Here is a 21613-nt window from a genome sequence, read left to right on the forward strand (position 1 = left end):
GGGGACTATAAAGCGAGTAGCAAAATCATAACAACTTACATGGACAGAAATTTTTCAAGAATGATTTAAAAATGTTTTCGCAGAAAGATTGCCAGATTACAAAATATGAAAACAAAAGATGAAAGCAAAAGCGCAAATCAAGTGTAACAAGAGGGTTTTAAAGTGTCGTTCTTACTGCACTGCTGAAGTGATTTGTTATTCTGAGTTTTGATTTGTTAGTTACCAAGGATGGTCCCGAAATGGATGTGCGCAAGGTAATATTATACTGGATAATTTCAAAAATTGATCATAAATAGTTTTAGAAGATAGATGTTTATTTAAGAAAATGTCTTGTTACTTGTATTTTTTTTATTTATTATATATATATATATATATATATATATATATATATATATGTATATTAACATTGTAATGAATGCAATACGTCAGAAATAAATACAAATGGAAAGTATATAAAAAACCTACTGAATAAAAATCCATTACATGTATGTTTAAATATATAAAAGTATTGCCTATAAACTCGTGCAAATCATGTAATTATGAAAAAACTACAATGCGTCTAATAATTTGATCTAATTATTACAATATAATAATATAATACCTGATGTAAGAAATATTCCATATTTATATAATATATCGTGTAATTTATCCAAACGTCGAATTTATATTATGTATCGCCTAATTCCACCCATTGATAGACGAACGTAAACAAGTGCAAACCGGTTTCAGTCGCGTAAAAACAATAAAGCTGTATAGTATCTAATGATAATTAAGATTTTACAAAGAATCTAATAGTGAGTCGAATAATTTGCTCAGGGACTGTAGTGCGGTATAGCCATTTCTGACTCTTACGCCCAAAACATCAAATAACTAACTAACTCCAGCTACATTCAAATACAAAACAATCAAATAATGGTTATTTTTTAATAGTTAAGTAATGGATTATCTCTACTTACCAATGGGACTTTGAGAACAGAAAAAGTGAATAGTCTTCTCGCTCTTTAATCCATCCTTTAGGCTCAATGAACCAACAAAGCTAAAAACATTAAGAACAGGTTTCAAAAATAAAATTAAAACATCATTAAATAAAACAGAAAGAGTGCTTAGCGAAAAAGATAGAATTAAAAAAAACAATTCTCAAAAACAAATAATATAATTTTTTTAATTGATGAGGATGAAAAAAATCTATATTTCATCAATTTATCTTATTAAATTCTGGAAAAATATTCTTTATTCGTTTATAAGAAAATAAAAGTAAGCATTGGAAAAAATTGTAAAAGCGGTTTATTGGCAGGCAGAAGAAACAAAACTAACTGCAGAAACGTCAAAGAAAAGAAATTTGTGAAGCATTTGTGCTTTGATGCGAGAATATAGTGTGCTTTTATCATGTGAAATTATTTTTGTGCTCGAAGTGGCTTTAAAAATACATGTCACTTACGAGAGATTGATTTTTTTTTGTTTTGTTATTTAGTGACTTATCTTCGTAACTGATTGTCTGAAACACAAAAAATGTCACGAAAAACGTATGTAGTTTAACAATCTTTTGACATCTCATCTTTAATCTAAGAGCCCATTTTTCTTCAGATGCGATGCTATGGTCGCTAATTGTTTGAAGATACTGGGAAACGAGTCTTTCAAAATAATATTTTTAATTTAGTTTTATTTTTTGTTTGATTGTACAGGTTTAGAAAGAATGTATGTACTGAAAACAAAAAACATATGACTTAACGTACCGCATCATAAATCACTGAAATATATTTATCGCTTTCTTCCTATTACTAACGTAGTGAAGAAGTGGAGGCATTTAGTTTTCACTAAAGTGAATTTTGAAAAATCCTATTTAGGAATATATTATTAAACAGCATAAAATCTTAAGCTTTTAAAGAGAAATCGATTGCAGATTTGAAATTAGAAGCGCGAATTGTGGGAAAACTATTAACTTAACTATTTAACTTTCAAAATTTGAATATTTAGAAGGGTATACTGTTAGCGATCTAAGTCCTGCAGTGGACTGGTCGTAAAGACATAGTTCCCAGTAGAACACCGAAGTCAAGCATCATTGGCTGTGATCAGTAAGTGGGTGCGTGACCACTTAGATTAGCCTGCCTAAGGACCGAGGTTGCGCGGTATCATTGTTCATGAAACTGTGCTACCGTAAAGTGCTTGACCTCGCGCTCAGGTCGTCGGGCTATCAAAACAGGGGAGCCATCCCCTCTGCAGAGGTTCAAAATTACGATGGCATGTCTTCGGATCATCCTCAGGGATATTTCCCAGATCGTCGCCAATAGCCCATTGTGCTGCTCTAGTGCGACGTAAATAAAGTACCTACGTTATTGAATTAACATTATGACCGTTCCTAGATATTGGTTTACCTTCCAGAAAAATGTTGACGTTAAAGTGGACATATTATTAAAAAGAATCGAAAATTTAAATTTGTTTGTAAAAGAGATTTTTAAATTAATTGTATATGTGACATGTATTTAAAAAGCACACCGGATACTTTTTGATAATGCAAACCTTGTGATAGCAATCTTTAAAAATCTTGAAATCCTCAGTGTCCGAACTATAATCTTGATTGTTTCCTTCTTTTCCCCTTCTGTGGGGGCAATATGAAACAAACCTCGGTGTTCTGTGCCTTATCGCCCCGTAAAGATTGATTTGCTGAAAAATTACCGTTACAATTTTTAAAATGGTAAATGTCCGCAACACTAAATGATTGAAAACAAGTTAAGAGATTAAAGGAATAGTATAGTAACATTATAAGAGAACTCAAATTCTCTATACACTGGTGTAAAAAATTAGGAGAATTTGCAAACTTGTTCGATTATCTCTAGAACTACTGGACCGATTTTAAGGAAATTTGATACGTACATACATTGATACAATACAAAACAAATGATCATTCAGCAACTGTAATGCGCACGCATGATCGTGCGTGACACTCGTTGGAGTCGGAAGGTATGAAACAGCGGTTGCAGAATAAACAAAAAAAATGGATTAATAGGGACCATGGTCCCCTCTTATACAGGCCTTTTATACAGGCCTCTTGTACAGATATACAGGTCTTGTAGCGTGATTTCATAAGGCAGTTTATCATTTCCTGCGGTAATTGTCCTGAATTGTCCTGTGGCAATTTCCTACCTTCTTGCTCCAATGAGTGTTACTCAAAATCATGAGTGTGCATTACAATTGTTGAATGGTTATTTGTTTTGTATTGTATCCATGTATGTGTGTATCAAATTTAATTAAAATCGGTCCAGTAGTTCTAGAGATAATCGACCAAGTTTGCAAATTCTCCTAATTTCTTACACCAGTGTTAATAAGATGTTGTATACATAATAAGATGTTGTATACATAAAAAATTAAATTATTCACTTAAATGTTAAATGAGGGATTTTTTCGTACTATGTGATTTTACGCGAATATTCTGACTAAATGGCGATCTTTGTACTGCAACCTTTAACCTATAAGACAATCACAGATTTAGCTCTCACTTTACAGTAGGTTGAACTGCTTAAACTATTTTAACTGTTCTCGTGTGAGCAAAATGGATTTTTATTTTTAGTATCTATGTACCTACATATTTAAAATTAATTTGAGATTTAGTTTTCACTTTATCTTAAGTATTCAATCAACTAATTTTAATTTCATCACATTGACAAAATGGTTATCGTTTCTTATATTCTAAGTATAACCTACAATCAGAGATTCACATGCATTTTACGTTGACCTTAAAAATCAATTTATAGTTTGTTCACCAGGAGTTGGCACTTGTCTCCACTTCCTCAGACGCAGAGGACAAACTGTTTACTCAAAAGAGAGAAATATCATCAAATTTATGAAATGTTTAATGTTAAAAAAAAAATTTTTTTAATGGCGGGCACTTGGAACTATTGTCCATTGGCTAGAGAAAGTTCCAGAATTGCTAACTCTCTTCTCGATATCCAGTGGGCACCTGTGGCGAAGCCACGGCGGTGGAGCAGCATCGTCCACGTCGCACTACCACAACCCGTTTATAGGGCGGGTCACATCCACACATTCACACACAAAGGAAAAAGGAATAGAGCACAGATAGAGAGAAAGAAACATCCATGCCTTGCCCGGGATTCGAACCCAGAACCTTTCTTATGCAAGGACAGCTCCCTGCCCCCTACACAGGCCGGTCGGCATGCTAAAAAAATGCACATAAAGATTGCGAAATAAATATTTTTGCCATAACGATTGTTAAAATAGAAACCTTGTTTAGGATTGATCACATCCTTCTCCCGAAAATTGCCAAATTGTATCGTCGGATACCACGTGATGAAGGCGGAGTCAAGTGCCATCTTCTGGTGAGTGAACTATACCTGCCATCTTATCAGCATTCTAATATATCTCTAGTCAATGCATAACTTCGATAAAAGAATCAAGTTTCCCTTTATTTAGAGTTTTTAGACTGCAAAAGAGATCTTACTGGCCACATAGCGAATGAATAACTATTTTTGGTATTTAAGACTATAATGATTAAGTTCTGACCTAGTCTATAGACCTACAATTCAGATTGAGTTTTTATTTTGCTTGAAGTATGACAGTTGTAAAAGCAAATTTTTAGGTATTTCTGATTTCTGCGAAGTCTTTGTGAAATGCAAAGAAAAGTTAAAACTCGATGAATTTTTTTCCCTCTTGTTAAAGTTTCAAACCTAGTTAGAACCTTTTCAAACCTAGTATATCCCATAAAACATGTAACCTTACGGCGACCCCGTGTCGGAATTTTCTTTTTGTTGTCGCGAAAATGTTTGTACTAAAAACCTTTTTTTCAATAAAGCAAAAATATTGCAGTTGCAAACCTTTCATCTTGAAAAGAGTAAAAATAATTTTTTAAAAACCTTTTTTAAAAAGTATTGTCACTTGAAATGGTCACTTAGGTCCATAATGACGTCTTAGCTGACGTCTAGCTGACGTCACACTAGCGATAGGATCAAATTGCATTGTCCATTAAAATTTCACGACAAGGTGGATTTTAGCTGAGTATACAAGACGTAGCGAAAAGAAACCTTGTAATGACCTAGATTCAAGATTATTTTCACCTTAAGACTGCCTTTATTAAAGAATTTTTTCACGCTTGAAAACTCTAAGTTAACCTTGTTTTAAGGTTTTTATATGAAAGGTTGTTTTCCAAGGTTTTGGATTAGGGTAATGTGCGTATAATAGAGCAGATGGTCACAGATCTTGCTTTAAGGATAGAAGGGAAACACGTATAACAAACCTTTTTAGGTTTACATGAAAAGGTTTTTGCTGGGTGAAAATAAACCTTATTTTGCTATCTTGGATGTCTCTTTGATCGATAGCCATTTAGCAATGCAAACAAGTGCTATTTTGGTTTAAAAAGCCAACTGAAAAGTAAATTTCTTCAACAAAAGACAAAAATTAACGTATACAAAACACTCCTACGGCCTGTGATCTGAAATGGTAGTGAGTGCTGAACTCTTATTAAAAAGAGAACAAATTGCTGATTTTTGAGAGAGGGATACTTAGAAGAATTTTTGGTACAGTCTATGAGAATAATAAATAGCGCACTGTTTACAATCATGAGTTATATAAAAAGTATAAGCAACCAGACATAGTTCATGTTATTAAGGCCAATCGCATTCGATGGCTGGGACACCTTTATAGATCTGAAGACCAAAACCCCACAAAAAAGTACTTTTTTCTAATCCAGAAGGTACAAGAAAAAGGGGTCGTCCACGGACTAGGTGGCTGGACGCACTTGAGAGGGACCCAAAGATAATGGGAATAACTGACTGGAAGGCCATGGCACAGAATAGATCGAGATGTCAAAAACTTATTTGGACGGCCTTGGCCTGTCATAGGCTGTAGTGTCCAAGAAGAAGAAGGATGTCTTTTTATAAAACAGTGCAATGCAAATAAAAAACATATACCTTTGGTGGAAGCTCACAAACTGATGACGTTCTACAATTCTCCACTTTGTTCTGAGCTTCTTCCAAATTATTTGGCTTGAAATCATCCTTGAAAGAAGCACCAGATATGGAAGTCTGCCTACTCGCCAAATAATATGTGTTGGATGGGCTCAGAGTGTTTTGGCTTTGTATGCTGCTATTAAGAGACATTTGGCGACTACAGGGTGCGTGTGGCTGTTCGCTGTTTGGTACAGGAGTGGCGGCACCGTTGTCTCGTTGATAATGAGACAGCGAGACACTCTTGATGGAGTTTTGGGGGCTGAGAACTTTTGGGCTGTTGTTGTTCTGAATGAGGAGAGGGCGCTTGTTATTCGGGGTGTTCTGAAGAGTAGGGATGCTTCCATTGCAATGGGCGTGTTCTCCATTGTTATTGCTGTAAAAAAGAGCGAATAGATTTAACTGCTGAAAAAAATGGAAGTTATTGAAATATCAAATAAACAAGTAATATAATTTTTTTAAAAAGTCAATTCCTACCAAGGTCAATAGAGAAATTTTTTATTTTAGTTACTTTTTATTAAATGATTAAAATTTTTCCTCCCATATAAAACTAAAATTAATTAGTTAAATTTAATAAATGAATTAATAAGCACACAAGTGGGCGACTTTTGTGCTACAATACAAACTAAACGCAAACAACGTTAAAGAACACAAAAAAAAAAATATAAAATGCAGACAGCTGATTGGGATGCTCAAAGGGCAACCTTCATCAGTGCAACAGGACCTTCATTAACCTTCATCAGTGCAACAGCCTGTTGCAACCTTCATCAGTGCAACAACCTGTTGCACTGATGAAGGTTGCCCTTTGAGCATCCGAAACAGCTGTCTGCATTTTATAAAAAAAAAAAATTTTGTGCTCTTAATATAATTAATATTAGAAAAAATTGTCTTGACATCAAATGTTATCCCCTACAAGCTTAAAAAATGTATTTGAACTTGAGGGGATGAGTTAAAAGTATTTTATTAACGATTGAAAATTTGAACAAGATGCATAAATATATATAGGAAGAGTGTTAACTAATAGTAAGAATTAAAAAAAAAGGGTCGTAGTATTAGACAACTATTAAAGTATAAGTTTGGTGACGCGAACCACACGTGCTACCACGTAATGTTCTTTATTGAATTTATCTGACGCAGCGAATATAGAATAATTAAATACTTAAATGTGTGCCATAAACTATTTTTTTGTTCGATTAGAGCTATAAGCTAAAAATTCTCACTGATGCTATTTTTAAAATGTGTGAAAAACTGAATGGCTTATAAATTTAAAACAATGACTAACGCTTAACCCATTAGAAAAGTCCATTTCGTGTTTCGTTTATCTCTATTTAATGAATGAATTAATATTTGAAAAAACAGTATTAACATCCACTGCAAGTCCCAGTATTGACATCCACTACAAGTTCAAAAAAAAATGTATTTGAACTTGAGTGTATGAATAAAAAAATATTTTATTAACGATTGAAAACTTGAACAAGATATAGGGAGAGTGTGAACTAATATCAGGAATTAAAAAACTAAAAAAGAAAATGAATAGAAAAAGTATGTTTTCCAAACCAGAGATAGTTTAATACAGTATACTTTCAATAACTCGGATTTCAATTTCTTGAAAACCTTGTTATGTCCAACAAGAAAAAAAAATGTCCCCTTGGCATTGTATATTCACCTAATGTTAATTTGAATTCCTATGTCGAAGGGATACTTCTCAAAACCTTGTTATGTCGAATTCCTTTCGAAATAGAAAACTAATTATTTCGGAAAAATCGTAATGTAAGTTTATTGCAATTTTTTTCCATTCAGTGCATAATTATTTTTGTCTTACTTTTAAAAATAAAATTCTAATTGTTGTGTTTAGACTTATGGCCAACTATCATTATATAAACATGTATGCGTAGTTACTCTTATGTTTCATTACTCTACTTTTTAGAATGATATTTTAGAGTATATTTTTCTACTTTTTGGAACATATTTGGTTCTGAACTCGCTATCTCGAAATTTTTTAGCGTCACTTCAACTTTGAGATCTCTAGAGTATACTGTATATAGAATGTTTATAAAGCAACATGAATATAAATGTTCTTGTTTTGATTGTTTGCCATTTTTTTCGTTTTTGACAGGTCTCTGAAAGACATATAGTTTGGTATGATCCTATAGCAGTGATATTAAGGTCAACTTTTAAGATAGCCGGTCAGCTTTTAAGATAGCCAAGGACTGAAACCACGCATATCTAGGAAAATATGCATGTACGAATTGTCTAAAGCATCTTGATATAGTTATGTATATGCATGGAACCAATAAAGGGAAATAAAGATTAAAGAAATGTTACATACCAAGAAGAGTGAGAGTTTGTCATATTGTTGAGAACAACATCTTCGGAACCGGAACCATTCTCTGAACTTTCGTTCTCACTTTTCTTCCGTTTGTGGTTCTTCCAACCGTTGAAGCTTCCTTTCGTTTGAAGACTGAAGCAAGGTCCCAAAGAGTTCTATGAATGGACATGAATTACAGACAAATAGTATTTTCCTTACAAATTTTTTCATGGCTGAAAGCCAGAAATAATTTCTGCAAACGAGGTAAGCTTTTCATTCTCTTTTTTTTTAAAAGTTTGATAGTCGTATTATACAATACATTGCTATGCATTATTTTTTTAAATATCTGTAGTCAACTCCGTAATGCTACATAGCTATTTTGTTTTGCTGTATATTTAACACGGTTTTATTTATTTACTTTAATATTATCACATTACTGAAAGTTTCAGAAAAGAAGGGATTAAAAAAGCTTGATCTGCATTATTTTAAAAATTACAAAAGAACGTCACAGAATATTCTAGTTTCATATGAAAAAAAAGTATTTTTAATTACTGGTGAAGAACAAACAATGCATGTAGAAGATGTCTTTATACTCTTCAATTAACCTCCCGAAGTGTCCTCTGCCCCTTTGAGGGATGGTAGCGCTCACGTTAGGAACCTAGATGATAAATCATTTATGCTGGATAATACTATGTTGTCATTAAGAGATAGAGTCTCATTGGATACAGCATTTGCCTTCCAATGATTCGGGTTCGAATCCCAGTGATGGCTGGTCAATACAAATTCTACATCCGTCTCGTGCCGATCACAGTGCTGGGGGGGGTAGACTCAGGGGTAGACAGATCACGAGTTAGAGTCCCCGGCAGTAAGGCTAACCATGGAAGGTTTTCAGGGTTTTCCTCTTCATGTAACACAAATACGGGCTTGTTGCATCAAAAAGTCCTCCGGGAAGGCTAAATTTCTCTCAATATTTGATCCAAGAGTTCCCTTGTCTTCTGGATTGCGTTCAAAATTACGAGGCTACAGAGTTGAACATTAGTAGTCGTAAACCCTAAATTGGGTCGACTGTTCAACGACGGTTATGAAATATGATATAATTTCTTGCTAAAAATGCCGTGGTCAATAAACAACGCGAATGTGGCGGAGCCGCTTAACTGTTTTGGTTTGATTGTTTATGTTTGCCTCATGACTAAGGTGATCTCCAAAGCATGGAAAGAGATTCAACCTCTTAGCGTAACAATAAGTTCGGTATGTTTGAGGAAGGGAATAACTCTTTGCACGCTTTACAACTGGTTGTTATTTGCATTCAGAGTAAAGATGAGTCCTCTCTGAGAATAATATTTACGTTTTAATTTTTGAGCTCGGTTAACAGTTAACTTAGCTATGTCGCAAAATAAAAATTTGGTAGTTGTCTATTGTTGAGCATAAGCATTTTTTGCGGAGGACCCTTGACGACCACATGAAGATTGGTTTACGACCATAAAGCCTTGCTCGGAGAAAAAATGATTTTACGCCATGGTACGGCCCATCTGCGCTATTTATTGACTCTAGAGGTAATAAGATGTTACTTATCACGAAGATAAGGTTATCATCGTGATAAGTAAAAGGCAAAGCATGAAGCACATTCTATATAAAGCTAGAATGCAAGCAGCCATTTAGTTGAGTATCATTACAATGTAGACACAGACAATGGGATGCCATTAAATTCCACTTTTAGCTAATATTTTGGACTTTGAGGACACATTCCATACTCTTAAATTGTTGTTTAAGAATTAATTTATGACCTAGTAGAGTATCTACCGCTGCAAAATTACAATCCCAATTCACTAGTATAAAAGACATGTTAACTCGATTCTATGTTGGGTCATCTTTTCATAGATGAAGGTTGGCATGGTTGATAACTACTTTCCCCAGTTTGGTGACCTTCGGACGTGATGTGAACACGCCTACCTTGACAGAAACTCCCACTTCGATTTGAACACGCCTACTTCGATGGATGGTCCGCATTGAACAGTTGACATGCTACATGTGACTGCAACAGTGTCCTTCTCGCTCGTTGCTAACCAATTACAAACAGAGTACAACGTATACACTTGACTGCTAAAGGCAACCACAAACGTCAACTTAATACAGTTCTCACGACCAGCACTCAAAAGCACGGTGATCTTAATACAGCTCACCCGCCTTCTCACAAACGGCGATGAATCTACTAGTGGAATCCCATTCACCGAATTCTATCACAGGTAAAATTCTGGTGGAAGAGTACAGTAGTGTATCTATTACTGCGAAAATACAATTCTTCGAATTCACTAATATATAAGACATCTTAACTTGGTTCTATGTTGGGGTACCTTTTCATAGATGGAGGCTAACATTGCCGATAACTACTAGCCCTACAGACTTTTCTCGGGATTTTTTAAAAAAAAAGTATTTTGCTTCATTGAAAAGCATTGAGTTCAAAGATGTCTGCTTTGTGTATCAGTCGGAACAATGAAGGTTCTTTTAATAGAAAGAAATTTGTGATGTTTACCTTTCTGCTGATGTTGGAGATGATGCTGGATTGCCTAGAGAGTGCCACAATAACGCTGCTCCGGCGGCTGTTTTGCGGACTTCCGGCAGATAAATGAATAGATGGAATGTTTAGGGAAGCCACCTGGAATACCGGCAAACCGTTCACTTCCGGAGATAAAGACTGAGGAGACTGAAAAGGAAAAACAATAATGCCTTTAGTCCTAGATATTTACATTGAACTAGATATATGCGTCTAAATACTGTTAACTAGATATACAGCGAACTAGATATATGTGTCTAGATACTGTTAGCTAGATATACAGTGAACTAGATATATGTATCTAGACACTGTTAACTAGATATACAGTGAACAAGATGCATGTGTCTAAACATTGTTAACTAGATATACAGTGAACTAGATATATGTGTCTAAACACTGTTAACTAGATATACAGTGAACTAGATGCATGTGTCTAGACACTGTCAACCAGATATACAGTGAACTAGATATATGTGTCTAGATACTGTTAAGTACATATACTGTGGACTAGATATATGTGTCTAGATACTGTTAACTACGTATACTGTGAACTAGATATATGTGTCTAGATACTGTCAACCAGATATACAGTGAACTGGATATATGTGTCTAGATACTGTTAACTACATATACAGTGAACTAGATATATGTGTCTAGATACTGTTAACTAGATATACAGTGAACTAGATATATCTGTCTAGATACTGTTAACTACATATACAGTGAACTAGATATATCTGTCTAGATACTGTTAACTACATATACAGTGAACTAGATATATGTGTCTAGATACTGTTAATTAGATATACAGTGAACTAGATATATGTGTCTAGATACTGTTAACTAGATATACAGTGAACTAGATATATCTGTCTAGATACTGTTAACTAGATATACAGTGAACTAGATATATGTGTCTAGATACTGTTAACTAAATATACAGAGAACTAGATATATGTGTCTAGATACTGTTAACTAGATATATAGTGAACTAGATATATGTGTCTAGATACTGTTAACTAGATATGCAGTGAACTAGATATATGTGTCTAAACACTGTCAACTAGATATACAGTGAACTAGATGCATGTGTCTAGACACTGTCAACCTGATATACAGTGAACTAGATATATGTGTCTAGATACTGTTTAGTACATATACTGTGAACTAGATATATGTGTCTAGATACTGTTAACTAGATATACAGTGAACTAGATATATGTGTCTAGATACTGTTAACTAAATATAAAGAGAACTAGATATATGTGTCTAGATACTGTTAACTAGATATCTAGTGAACTAGATATATGTGTCTATATACTGTTAACTAGATATACAGTGAACTAAATATATAGCGTCTCAGATATTTACAGTGAAAGGATGAAAAATTAAAATACATGGCTGCGGGCAATTAGATGTAAATGCAGATGACTATGGATTGTCTAAGAGCGCATCTCTGATTGTGTTTTGAAGATGAGGTTACTTTATTTTATAACCGTCGTGGAACAACCGCCCCAATGTTCTGGGTTTACGACTACCAATGTTCAACGCCGAAGCCTTGTAATTTTGAACCCGATTCAAAAGACAAGCGAGTTCTTGGATCAAGTATTGGGATGAATTTGCCTTTGTGGAAGACTTTTTAAGGGAACTAACCCGCATTTGCGTTACATGGAGAGGAAAACCACGAAAACTCCCACGGTTAGCCTGACGGCAAGGAGACTCTAACCTGTGATCCGTCTACCACTGAGGATATTTTACGCCAGTACTGTGGTCGGTACAAGCCGGATACGGATTTCGTATCGACCAGCTACCACTGGGATTCGAACCCGGTTCACCTCATTGTAAGACGAACGCCCTATCCCATTATGGTTCAGGATGAGGTTATTTGTGAACTCCAAGATTCAACTTGGGGATGATTTATTTGTTGTAATGCTGAAAAATATCCATGACTTGACCTGAAGCATGACTGCTTCAAGGCTTATCATAAATAAAAACTGCTTAAAAGTTTGCCATGAAACAAGGCTATTTCAAAGTTTGCCATGAAACAAGGCTACTTCAAAGTTTGCCAAAAGGCAAGGCTGCTTCCAGTATTCTAAATATGCTTACATGGCTAATTGAAGAGTTTTTAAAAAAAAGCAAAGTACAAAATTGTGGTATCATCTATGGAATACATTTTCTTTTATGCATTTAAAATAATGATGTTTTCATGTTTCATGCGGATGCAGACTTCAGCTTTTAGAATCTAGCTAATTTATAATAAGTTTTAATTGATATTTTTTAAAATACACTCTTTTTCTCTAATTTGATGGGACAAAAAATATTTTGTAATGTGATAAGTTTGTGTTGAATCACTTGTACTTTCCACAGTATTCATGAGATCACCATTTAATAACTATTTCTATGTGCATGCATTGTAATAACAATTTCAACATCTTCAGCTAAATCAGTTTATTCTATACAAAGCGTTCTGTTAAGATTGCTTTAAGCGCATGGTTTTAGAATGAAATACAAACTATTCAGATTAGAGGTCGCTACCGAATATTTAAATGTGAAATCCATGCTTTTCTAAATTCTGGTCAAATGTTACTAATTACTGTACTCTAATTAGCAAAGGAAGAATTACAAAAAAATCAGCAAATTTATCCAATGAGATTGGAATGCATTGAATTTTCGTTATGAATCACCATTAAGATTAAAACTACCATTAAGATGGTTCTAATGAAACTGGTTTAAGAGGGGAAAAAACAAATACAACGGGTATAAAACACAACTAAAGGGACATGAATGGTTCGTTCAGTTGCCTTTATTTGTGGTTTACACACATTCATATTGTTTTATTCATATCTAGCACAAATTATACCTCATTTTTCATCTGGTTTTAGATTTTTAATTCTGGTTTCGTTATTATTGACCTCATTAGTGATTGGTCCCGCAGAGGACTGATCGTAAAGACACTGTTCCCAGTACAAAACCGAAGTCAAGCATCACTGGCTGCCGTCAGTAAGCAGGTGGGTGATCAAATTGTTCATCCTGCATAGGGACCGAGGGTGTCCCATTCTTGTTAAACTGTTCTACCGCAAAGTGTTCGGAGTACCAAAAAAGGGGAAACATCCCCTCTGCAGAGGATCAAAACTGCAGTGGCATATCCTCGGATCCTCCTCAGGGATGTTTCCCAGACCATCGTCAATAATCCATTGTGCAGCTCTTCTTCTTCTTCGTCTTCTTCTGCACGACAGCCCCTTACAGGCCTTGGCTGCTTCAACCACACGTAGCCTCCAACGCCTCCTATCCATGGCGTTTTTTTTTCAGTTGTTTATCTTTAATAGTTTCAGATCTTTAGTAGTGTCATCCAGCCATCTAGTTGGAGGTCTTCCTCTAGCCCGAGATCCCGAAGGATCTTTAAAGGACTGCATTAATTGTGCAGCTCTAGTTCCACGTAAATAAAGTACCTAGCATTGCACCTTACCTGTATAAGTGATTGACTATAACATTTATCCTTATCTAAATTATAATTTGGGAACCCTACTACCACTGTTAAAATTAAAGCTTCAGAAGAATTGCGAAACTCTTTGCATTTTTTATGCGACAAAGTTGGATTAACTTTTCAATTGCAAATTAAATATTTGGCCAAAATTTGTTATGATACTCACAGGAGTCTTATCGACGCTGATTATGGACGGATTACTAATGTTGAGCGTCTTCTCCGGACAGAGACGGTTGCTGATATCCCTCTGAAGAGTCAGGGTTGCGTTAGGGGAACCCTGAGGGGTGGCTGCAGTGTGAGTGATGACTGGTGCTGGAAACACCAGGTTGGTCCCGACACCAGAACCGTTCACAGGATCCTGATGCTTCAGAACGGTTAAAACATAAGGAAAGGCCTTCATTTTGATTTCTGCAAAGAGATCAATTGGTTAAATTAGACGATATATAATGTAAATTCGACAATTGGATAAATTAGACGATATCTTATACTCCGAAAAGCCACTACATTATGACCACCCTCCATCTATAACAATGAACTCACCCAAAGTTTCGTAGTTTATCGCCCAGGAACAATGTTCTCATGGGGCACATTAGGGCCCATAATCCTCATAGTACAATCCCTGACGTCTGTAAGCTACTTGAACATAGTTCACCCATTCATGGCAACAGTTTTTCCAGCGGGAGATGGTGTTTACCAACAGGATAATGCACCATGTCATAAGGGTCGAATCGTCATGGACTGGTTCGAGGAACATTCTAGAGACTTTCAAGTCATGTCTTAGCCCCCAAATTCACCCGACCTTAATCCAATAGAGCATGTGTGGTCCTACTTGGAAAACCAAATTCGTACTGCCACGCTACCCCCTCGCAATGTGAGGGAATTGCAGGACCAGTTGGTGAGCGCTTGGTACCAGATACCTCAAACTACCTATCAGCTCCTTGTGGAATCAATGCCACGGCGGGTGCTATCAGTTTTGAGTGCTAAAGGTTGTCCTACATGTTATTAGCAGGGTGGTCATAATGTAATGGTTCTTCGGTGAATAAATCGGTGAATAAATATTATATTAGTATATTTAATAATTAGACCAAATTATTAGACGTACTGTAGTTTTTAAATAATTGCATGTTTTGCACGAGTTTATATGCACTACTTGTATATTTAAACATACATATAATAGGTTTTTATTCTGGAGATTTTTATATACTTCCGGTTTGTATTTATTTTTAACGTATTGCATTACAATGTTAATCAATTGATACACTAATGTAAACAAGTGCAGTTGCGTAAAAACAATAAAACCGTGTAGTATTACCTGATAATTAAGATTTTACTAAGAATCTTATAGTGCGTCTAATAATTTCGTCAAGGAATGTATATTTCGGAGGCAAGACGTTTCTTTGGAGCATATTAAATGGGAATGTATTTTATAAAGTATTTTCACGAGTTATTCGATGAGATCTAATAATTTCGCCAAGGAAAGTATATTTCGGAGGCAAGACGTTTCTTTGGAGCATATTAAATGGGAATGTATTTTGTAAAGTATTTTCACGAGTTATTCGATGAGATCTAATAATTTCGCCAAGGAATGTATATTTCGGAGGCAAGACGTTTCTTTGGAGCATATTAAATGGGAATGTATTTTATAAAGTATTTTCACGAGTTATTCGATGAGATCTAATAATTTCGCCAAGGAATGTATATTTCGGAGGCAAGACGTTTCTTTGGAGCATATTAAATGGGAATGTATTTTGTAAAGTATTTTCACGAGTTATTCGATGAGATCTAATAATTTCGCCAAGGAAAGTATATTTCGGAGGCAAGACGTTTCTTTGGAGCATATTAAATGGGAATGTATTTTGTAAAGTATTTTCACGAGTTATTCGATGAGATCTAATAATTTCGCCAAGGAATGTATATTTCGGAGGCAAGACGTTTCTTTGGAGCATATTAAATGGGAATGTATTTTGTAAAGTATTTTCACGAGTTATTCGATGAGATCTAATAATTTCGCCAAGGAATGTATATTTCGGAGGCAAGACGTTTCTTTGGAGCATATTAAATGGGAATGTATTTTGTAAAGTATTTTCACGAGTTATTCGATGAGATCTAATAATTTCGCCAAGGAATGTATATTTCGGAGGCAAGACGTTTCTTTGGAGCATATTAAATGGGAATGTATTTTGTAAAGTATTTTCACGAGTTATTCGATGAGATCTAATAATTTCGCCAAGGAATGTATATTTCGGAGGCAAGACGTTTCTTTGGAGCATATTAAATGGGAATGTATTTTGTAAAGTATTTTCACGAGTTATTCGATGAGATCTAATAATTTCGCCAAGGAATGTATATTTCGGAGGCAAGACGTTTCTTTGGAGCATATTAAATGGGAATGTATTTTGTAAAGTATTTTCACGAGTTATTCGATGAGATCTAATAATTTCGCCAAGGAATGTATATTTCGGAGGCAAGACGTTTCTTTGGAGCATATTAAATGGGAATGTATTTTGTAAAGTATTTTCACGAGTTATTCGATGAGATCTAATAATTTCGCCAAGGAATGTATATTTCGGAGGCAAGACGTTTCTTTGGAGCATATTAAATGGGAATGTATTTTGTAAAGTATTTTCACGAGTTATTCGATGAGATCTAATAATTTCGCCAAGGAATGTATATTTCGGAGGCAAGACGTTTCTTTGGAGCATATTAAATGGGAATGTATTTTGTAAAGTATTTTCACGAGTTATTCGATGAGATCTAATAATTTCGCCAAGGAATGTATATTTCGGAGGCAAGACGTTTCTTTGGAGCATATTAAATGGGAATGTATTTTGTAAAGTATTTTCACGAGTTATTCGATGAGATCTAATAATTTCGCCAAGGAATGTATATTTCGGAGGCAAGACGTTTCTTTGGAGCATATTAAATGGGAATGTATTTTGTAAAGTATTTTCACGAGTTATTCGATGAGATCTAATAATTTCGCCAAGGAATGTATATTTCGGAGGCAAGACGTTTCTTTGGAGCATATTAAATGGGAATGTATTTTGTAAAGTATTTTCACGAGTTATTCGATGAGATCTAATAATTTCGCCAAGGAATGTATATTTCGGAGGCAAGACGTTTCTTTGGAGCATATTAAATGGGAATGTATTTTGTAAAGTATTTTCACGAGTTATTCGATGAGATCTAATAATTTCGCCAAGGAATGTATATTTCGGAGGCAAGACGTTTCTTTGGAGCATATTAAATGGGAATGTATTTTGTAAAGTATTTTCACGAGTTATTCGATGAGATCTAATAATTTCGCCAAGGAATGTATATTTCGGAGGCAAGACGTTTCTTTGGAGCATATTAAATGGGAATGTATTTTGTAAAGTATTTTCACGAGTTATTCGATGAGATCTAATAATTTCGCCAAGGAAAGTATATTTCGGAGGCAAGACGTTTCTTTGGAGCATATTAAATGGGAATGTATTTTGTAAAGTATTTTCACGAGTTATTCGATGAGATCTAATAATTTCGCCAAGGAATGTATATTTCGGAGGCAAGACGTTTCTTTGGAGCATATTAAATGGGAATGTATTTTATAAAGTATTTTCACGAGTTATTCGATGAGATCTAATAATTTCGCCAAGGAATGTATATTTCGGAGGCAAGACGTTTCTTTGGAGCATATTAAATGGGAATGTATTTTGTAAAGTATTTTCACGAGTTATTCGATGAGATCTAATAATTTCGCCAAGGAATGTATATTTCGGAGGCAAGACGTTTCTTTGGAGCATATTAAATGGGAATGTATTTTGTAAAGTATTTTCACGAGTTATTCGATGAGATCTAATAATTTCGCCAAGGAAAGTATATTTCGGAGGCAAGACGTTTCTTTGGAGCATATTAAATGGGAATGTATTTTGTAAAGTATTTTCACGAGTTATTCGATGAGATCTAATAATTTCGCCAAGGAATGTATATTTCGGAGGCAAGACGTTTCTTTGGAGCATATTAAATGGGAATGTATTTTGTAAAGTATTTTCACGAGTTATTCGATGAGATCTAATAATTTCGCCAAGGAATGTATATTTCGGAGGCAAGACGTTTCTTTGGAGCATATTAAATGGGAATGTATTTTGTAAAGTATTTTCACGAGTTATTCGATGAGATCTAATAATTTCGCCAAGGAAAGTATATTTCGGAGGCAAGACGTTTCTTTGGAGCATATTAAATGGGAATGTATTTTGTAAAGTATTTTCACGAGTTATTCGATGAGATCTAATAATTTCGCCAAGGAAGGTATATTTCGGAGGCAAGACGTTTCTTTGGAGCATATTAAATGGGAATGTATTTTGTAAAGTATTTTCACGAGTTATTCGATGAGATCTAATAATTTCGCCAAGGAAAGTATATTTCGGAGGCAAGACGTTTCTTTGGAGCATATTAAATGGGAATGTATTTTGTAAAGTATTTTCACGAGTTATTCGATGAGATCTAATAATTTCGCCAAGGAATGTATATTTCGGAGGCAAGACGTTTCTTTGGAGCATATTAAATGGGAATGTATTTTGTAAAGTATTTTCACGAGTTATTCGATGAGATCTAATAATTTCGCCAAGGAATGTATATTTCGGAGGCAAGACGTTTCTTTGGAGCATATTAAATGGGAATGTATTTTGTAAAGTATTTTCACGAGTTATTCGATGAGATCTAATAATTTCGCCAAGGAAAGTATATTTCGGAGGCAAGACGTTTCTTTGGAGCATATTAAATGGGAATGTATTTTGTAAAGTATTTTCACGAGTTATTCGATGAGATCTAATAATTTCGCCAAGGAATGTATATTTCGGAGGCAAGACGTTTCTTTGGAGCATATTAAATGGGAATGTATTTTGTAAAGTATTTTCACGAGTTATTCGATGAGATCTAATAATTTCGCCAAGGAAAGTATATTTCGGAGGCAAGACGTTTCTTTGGAGCATATTAAATGGGAATGTATTTTGTAAAGTATTTTCACGAGTTATTCGATGAGATCTAATAATTTCGTCAAGGAATGTATATTTCGGAGGCAAGACGTTTCTTTGGAGCATATTAAATGGGAATGTATTTTTTTTGTAAAGTATTTTCACGAGTTATTCGATGAGATCTAATAATTTCGCCAAGGAAAGTATATTTCGGAGGCAAGACGTTTCTTTGGAGCATATTAAATGGGAATGTATTTTGTAAAGTATTTTCACGAGTTATTCGATGAGATCTAATAATTTCGCCAAGGAATGTATATTTCGGAGGCAAGACGTTTCTTTGGAGCATATTAAATGGGAATGTATTTTATAAAGTATTTTCACGAGTTATTCGATGAGATCTAATAATTTCGCCAAGGAAAGTATATTTCGGAGGCAAGACGTTTCTTTGGAGCATATTAAATGGGAATGTATTTTGTAAAGTATTTTCACGAGTTATTCGATGAGATCTAATAATTTCGCCAAGGAATGTATATTTCGGAGGCAAGACGTTTCTTTGGAGCATATTAAATGGGAATGTATTTTGTAAAGTATTTTCACGAGTTATTCGATGAGATCTAATAATTTCGCCAAGGAATGTATATTTCGGAGGCAAGACGTTTCTTTGGAGCATATTAAATGGGAATGTATTTTATAAAGTATTTTCACGAGTTATTCGATGAGATCTAATAATTTCGCCAAGGAAAGTATATTTCGGAGGCAAGACGTTTCTTTGGAGCATATTAAATGGGAATGTATTTTGTAAAGTATTTTCACGAGTTATTCGATGAGATCTAATAATTTCGCCAAGGAATGTATATTTCGGAGGCAAGACGTTTCTTTGGAGCATATTAAATGGGAATGTATTTTGTAAAGTATTTTCACGAGTTATTCGATGAGATCTAATAATTTCGCCAAGGAATGTATATTTCGGAGGCAAGACGTTTCTTTGGAGCATATTAAATGGGAATGTATTTTATAAAGTATTTTCACGAGTTATTCGATGAGATCTAATAATTTCGCCAAGGAAAGTATATTTCGGAGGCAAGACGTTTCTTTGGAGCATATTAAATGGGAATGTATTTTGTAAAGTATTTTCACGAGTTATTCGATGAGATCTAATAATTTCGCCAAGGAATGTATATTTCGGAGGCAAGACGTTTCTTTGGAGCATATTAAATGGGAATGTATTTTGTAAAGTATTTTCACGAGTTATTCGATGAGATCTAATAATTTCGCCAAGGAATGTATATTTCGGAGGCAAGACGTTTCTTTGGAGCATATTAAATGGGAATGTATTTTGTAAAGTATTTTCACGAGTTATTCGATGAGATCTAATAATTTCGCCAAGGAATGTATATTTCGGAGGCAAGACGTTTCTTTGGAGCATATTAAATGGGAATGTATTTTATAAAGTATTTTCACGAGTTATTCGATGAGATCTAATAATTTCGCCAAGGAAAGTATATTTTGGAGGCAAGACGTTTCTTTGGAGCATATTAAATGGGAATGTATTTTGTAAAGTATTTTCACGAGTTATTCGATGAGATCTAATAATTTCGTCAAGGAATGTATATTTCGGAGGCAAGACGTTTCTTTGGAGCATATTAAATGGGAATGTATTTTATAAAGTATTTTCACGAGTTATTCGATGAGATCTAATAATTTCGCCAAGGAATGTATATTTCGGAGGCAAGACGTTTCTTTGGAGCATATTAAATGGGAATGTATTTTGTAAAGTATTTTCACGAGTTATTCGATGAGATCTAATAATTTCGCCAAGGAAAGTATATTTCGGAGGCAAGACGTTTCTTTGGAGCATATTAAATGGGAATGTATTTTGTAAAGTATTTTCACGAGTTATTCGATGAGATCTAATAATTTCGCCAAGGAATGTATATTTCGGAGGCAAGACGTTTCTTTGGAGCATATTAAATGGGAATGTATTTTATAAAGTATTTTCACGAGTTATTCGATGAGATCTAATAATTTCGCCAAGGAAAGTATATTTCGGAGGCAAGACGTTTCTTTGGAGCATATTAAATGGGAATGTATTTTGTAAAGTATTTTCACGAGTTATTCGATGAGATCTAATAATTTCGCCAAGGAATGTATATTTCGGAAGCAAGACGTTTCTTTGGAGCATATTAAATGGGAATGTATTTTGTAAAGTATTTTCACGAGTTATTCGATGAGATCTAATAATTTCGCCAAGGAATGTATATTTCGGAGGCAAGACGTTTCTTTGGAGCATATTAAATGGGAATGTATTTTATAAAGTATTTTCACGAGTTATTCGATGAGATCTAATAATTTCGCCAAGGAAAG

The 21613-nt window shown here is 34.5% G+C and overlaps 1 protein-coding gene across 3 annotated transcripts in view; it reads right to left on the reverse strand.

The window, feature by feature from the left end:
• Positions 1-21613, reverse strand: part of LOC107454047 (voltage-dependent T-type calcium channel subunit alpha-1I) — a 383057-nt gene that overhangs the window by 38248 nt on the left and 323196 nt on the right. For 2 of the 3 annotated variants that reach the window (XM_087169325.1, XM_087169324.1), the window contains 6 exons: positions 14464-14705; positions 10793-10963; positions 8284-8438; positions 5919-6330; positions 2518-2661; positions 957-1036 (listed from right to left, as the gene is read on the reverse strand). In XM_087169325.1, coding sequence (XP_087025451.1) covers positions 957-1036; positions 2518-2661; positions 5919-6330; positions 8284-8438; positions 10793-10963; positions 14464-14705 — 1204 coding nt within the window. The remainder of the gene's footprint in view (positions 1-956; positions 1037-2517; positions 2662-5918; positions 6331-8283; positions 8439-10792; positions 10964-14463; positions 14706-21613) is intronic. The other variant, XM_087169326.1, reaches the window with a different exon arrangement.

The sequence above is a fragment of the Parasteatoda tepidariorum genome, chromosome 8, assembly GCF_982258835.1.
Source record: "Parasteatoda tepidariorum strain Cologne lab strain chromosome 8, Ptep-v5.0, whole genome shotgun sequence".
Lineage (NCBI taxonomy): Eukaryota > Metazoa > Arthropoda > Arachnida > Araneae > Theridiidae > Parasteatoda > Parasteatoda tepidariorum.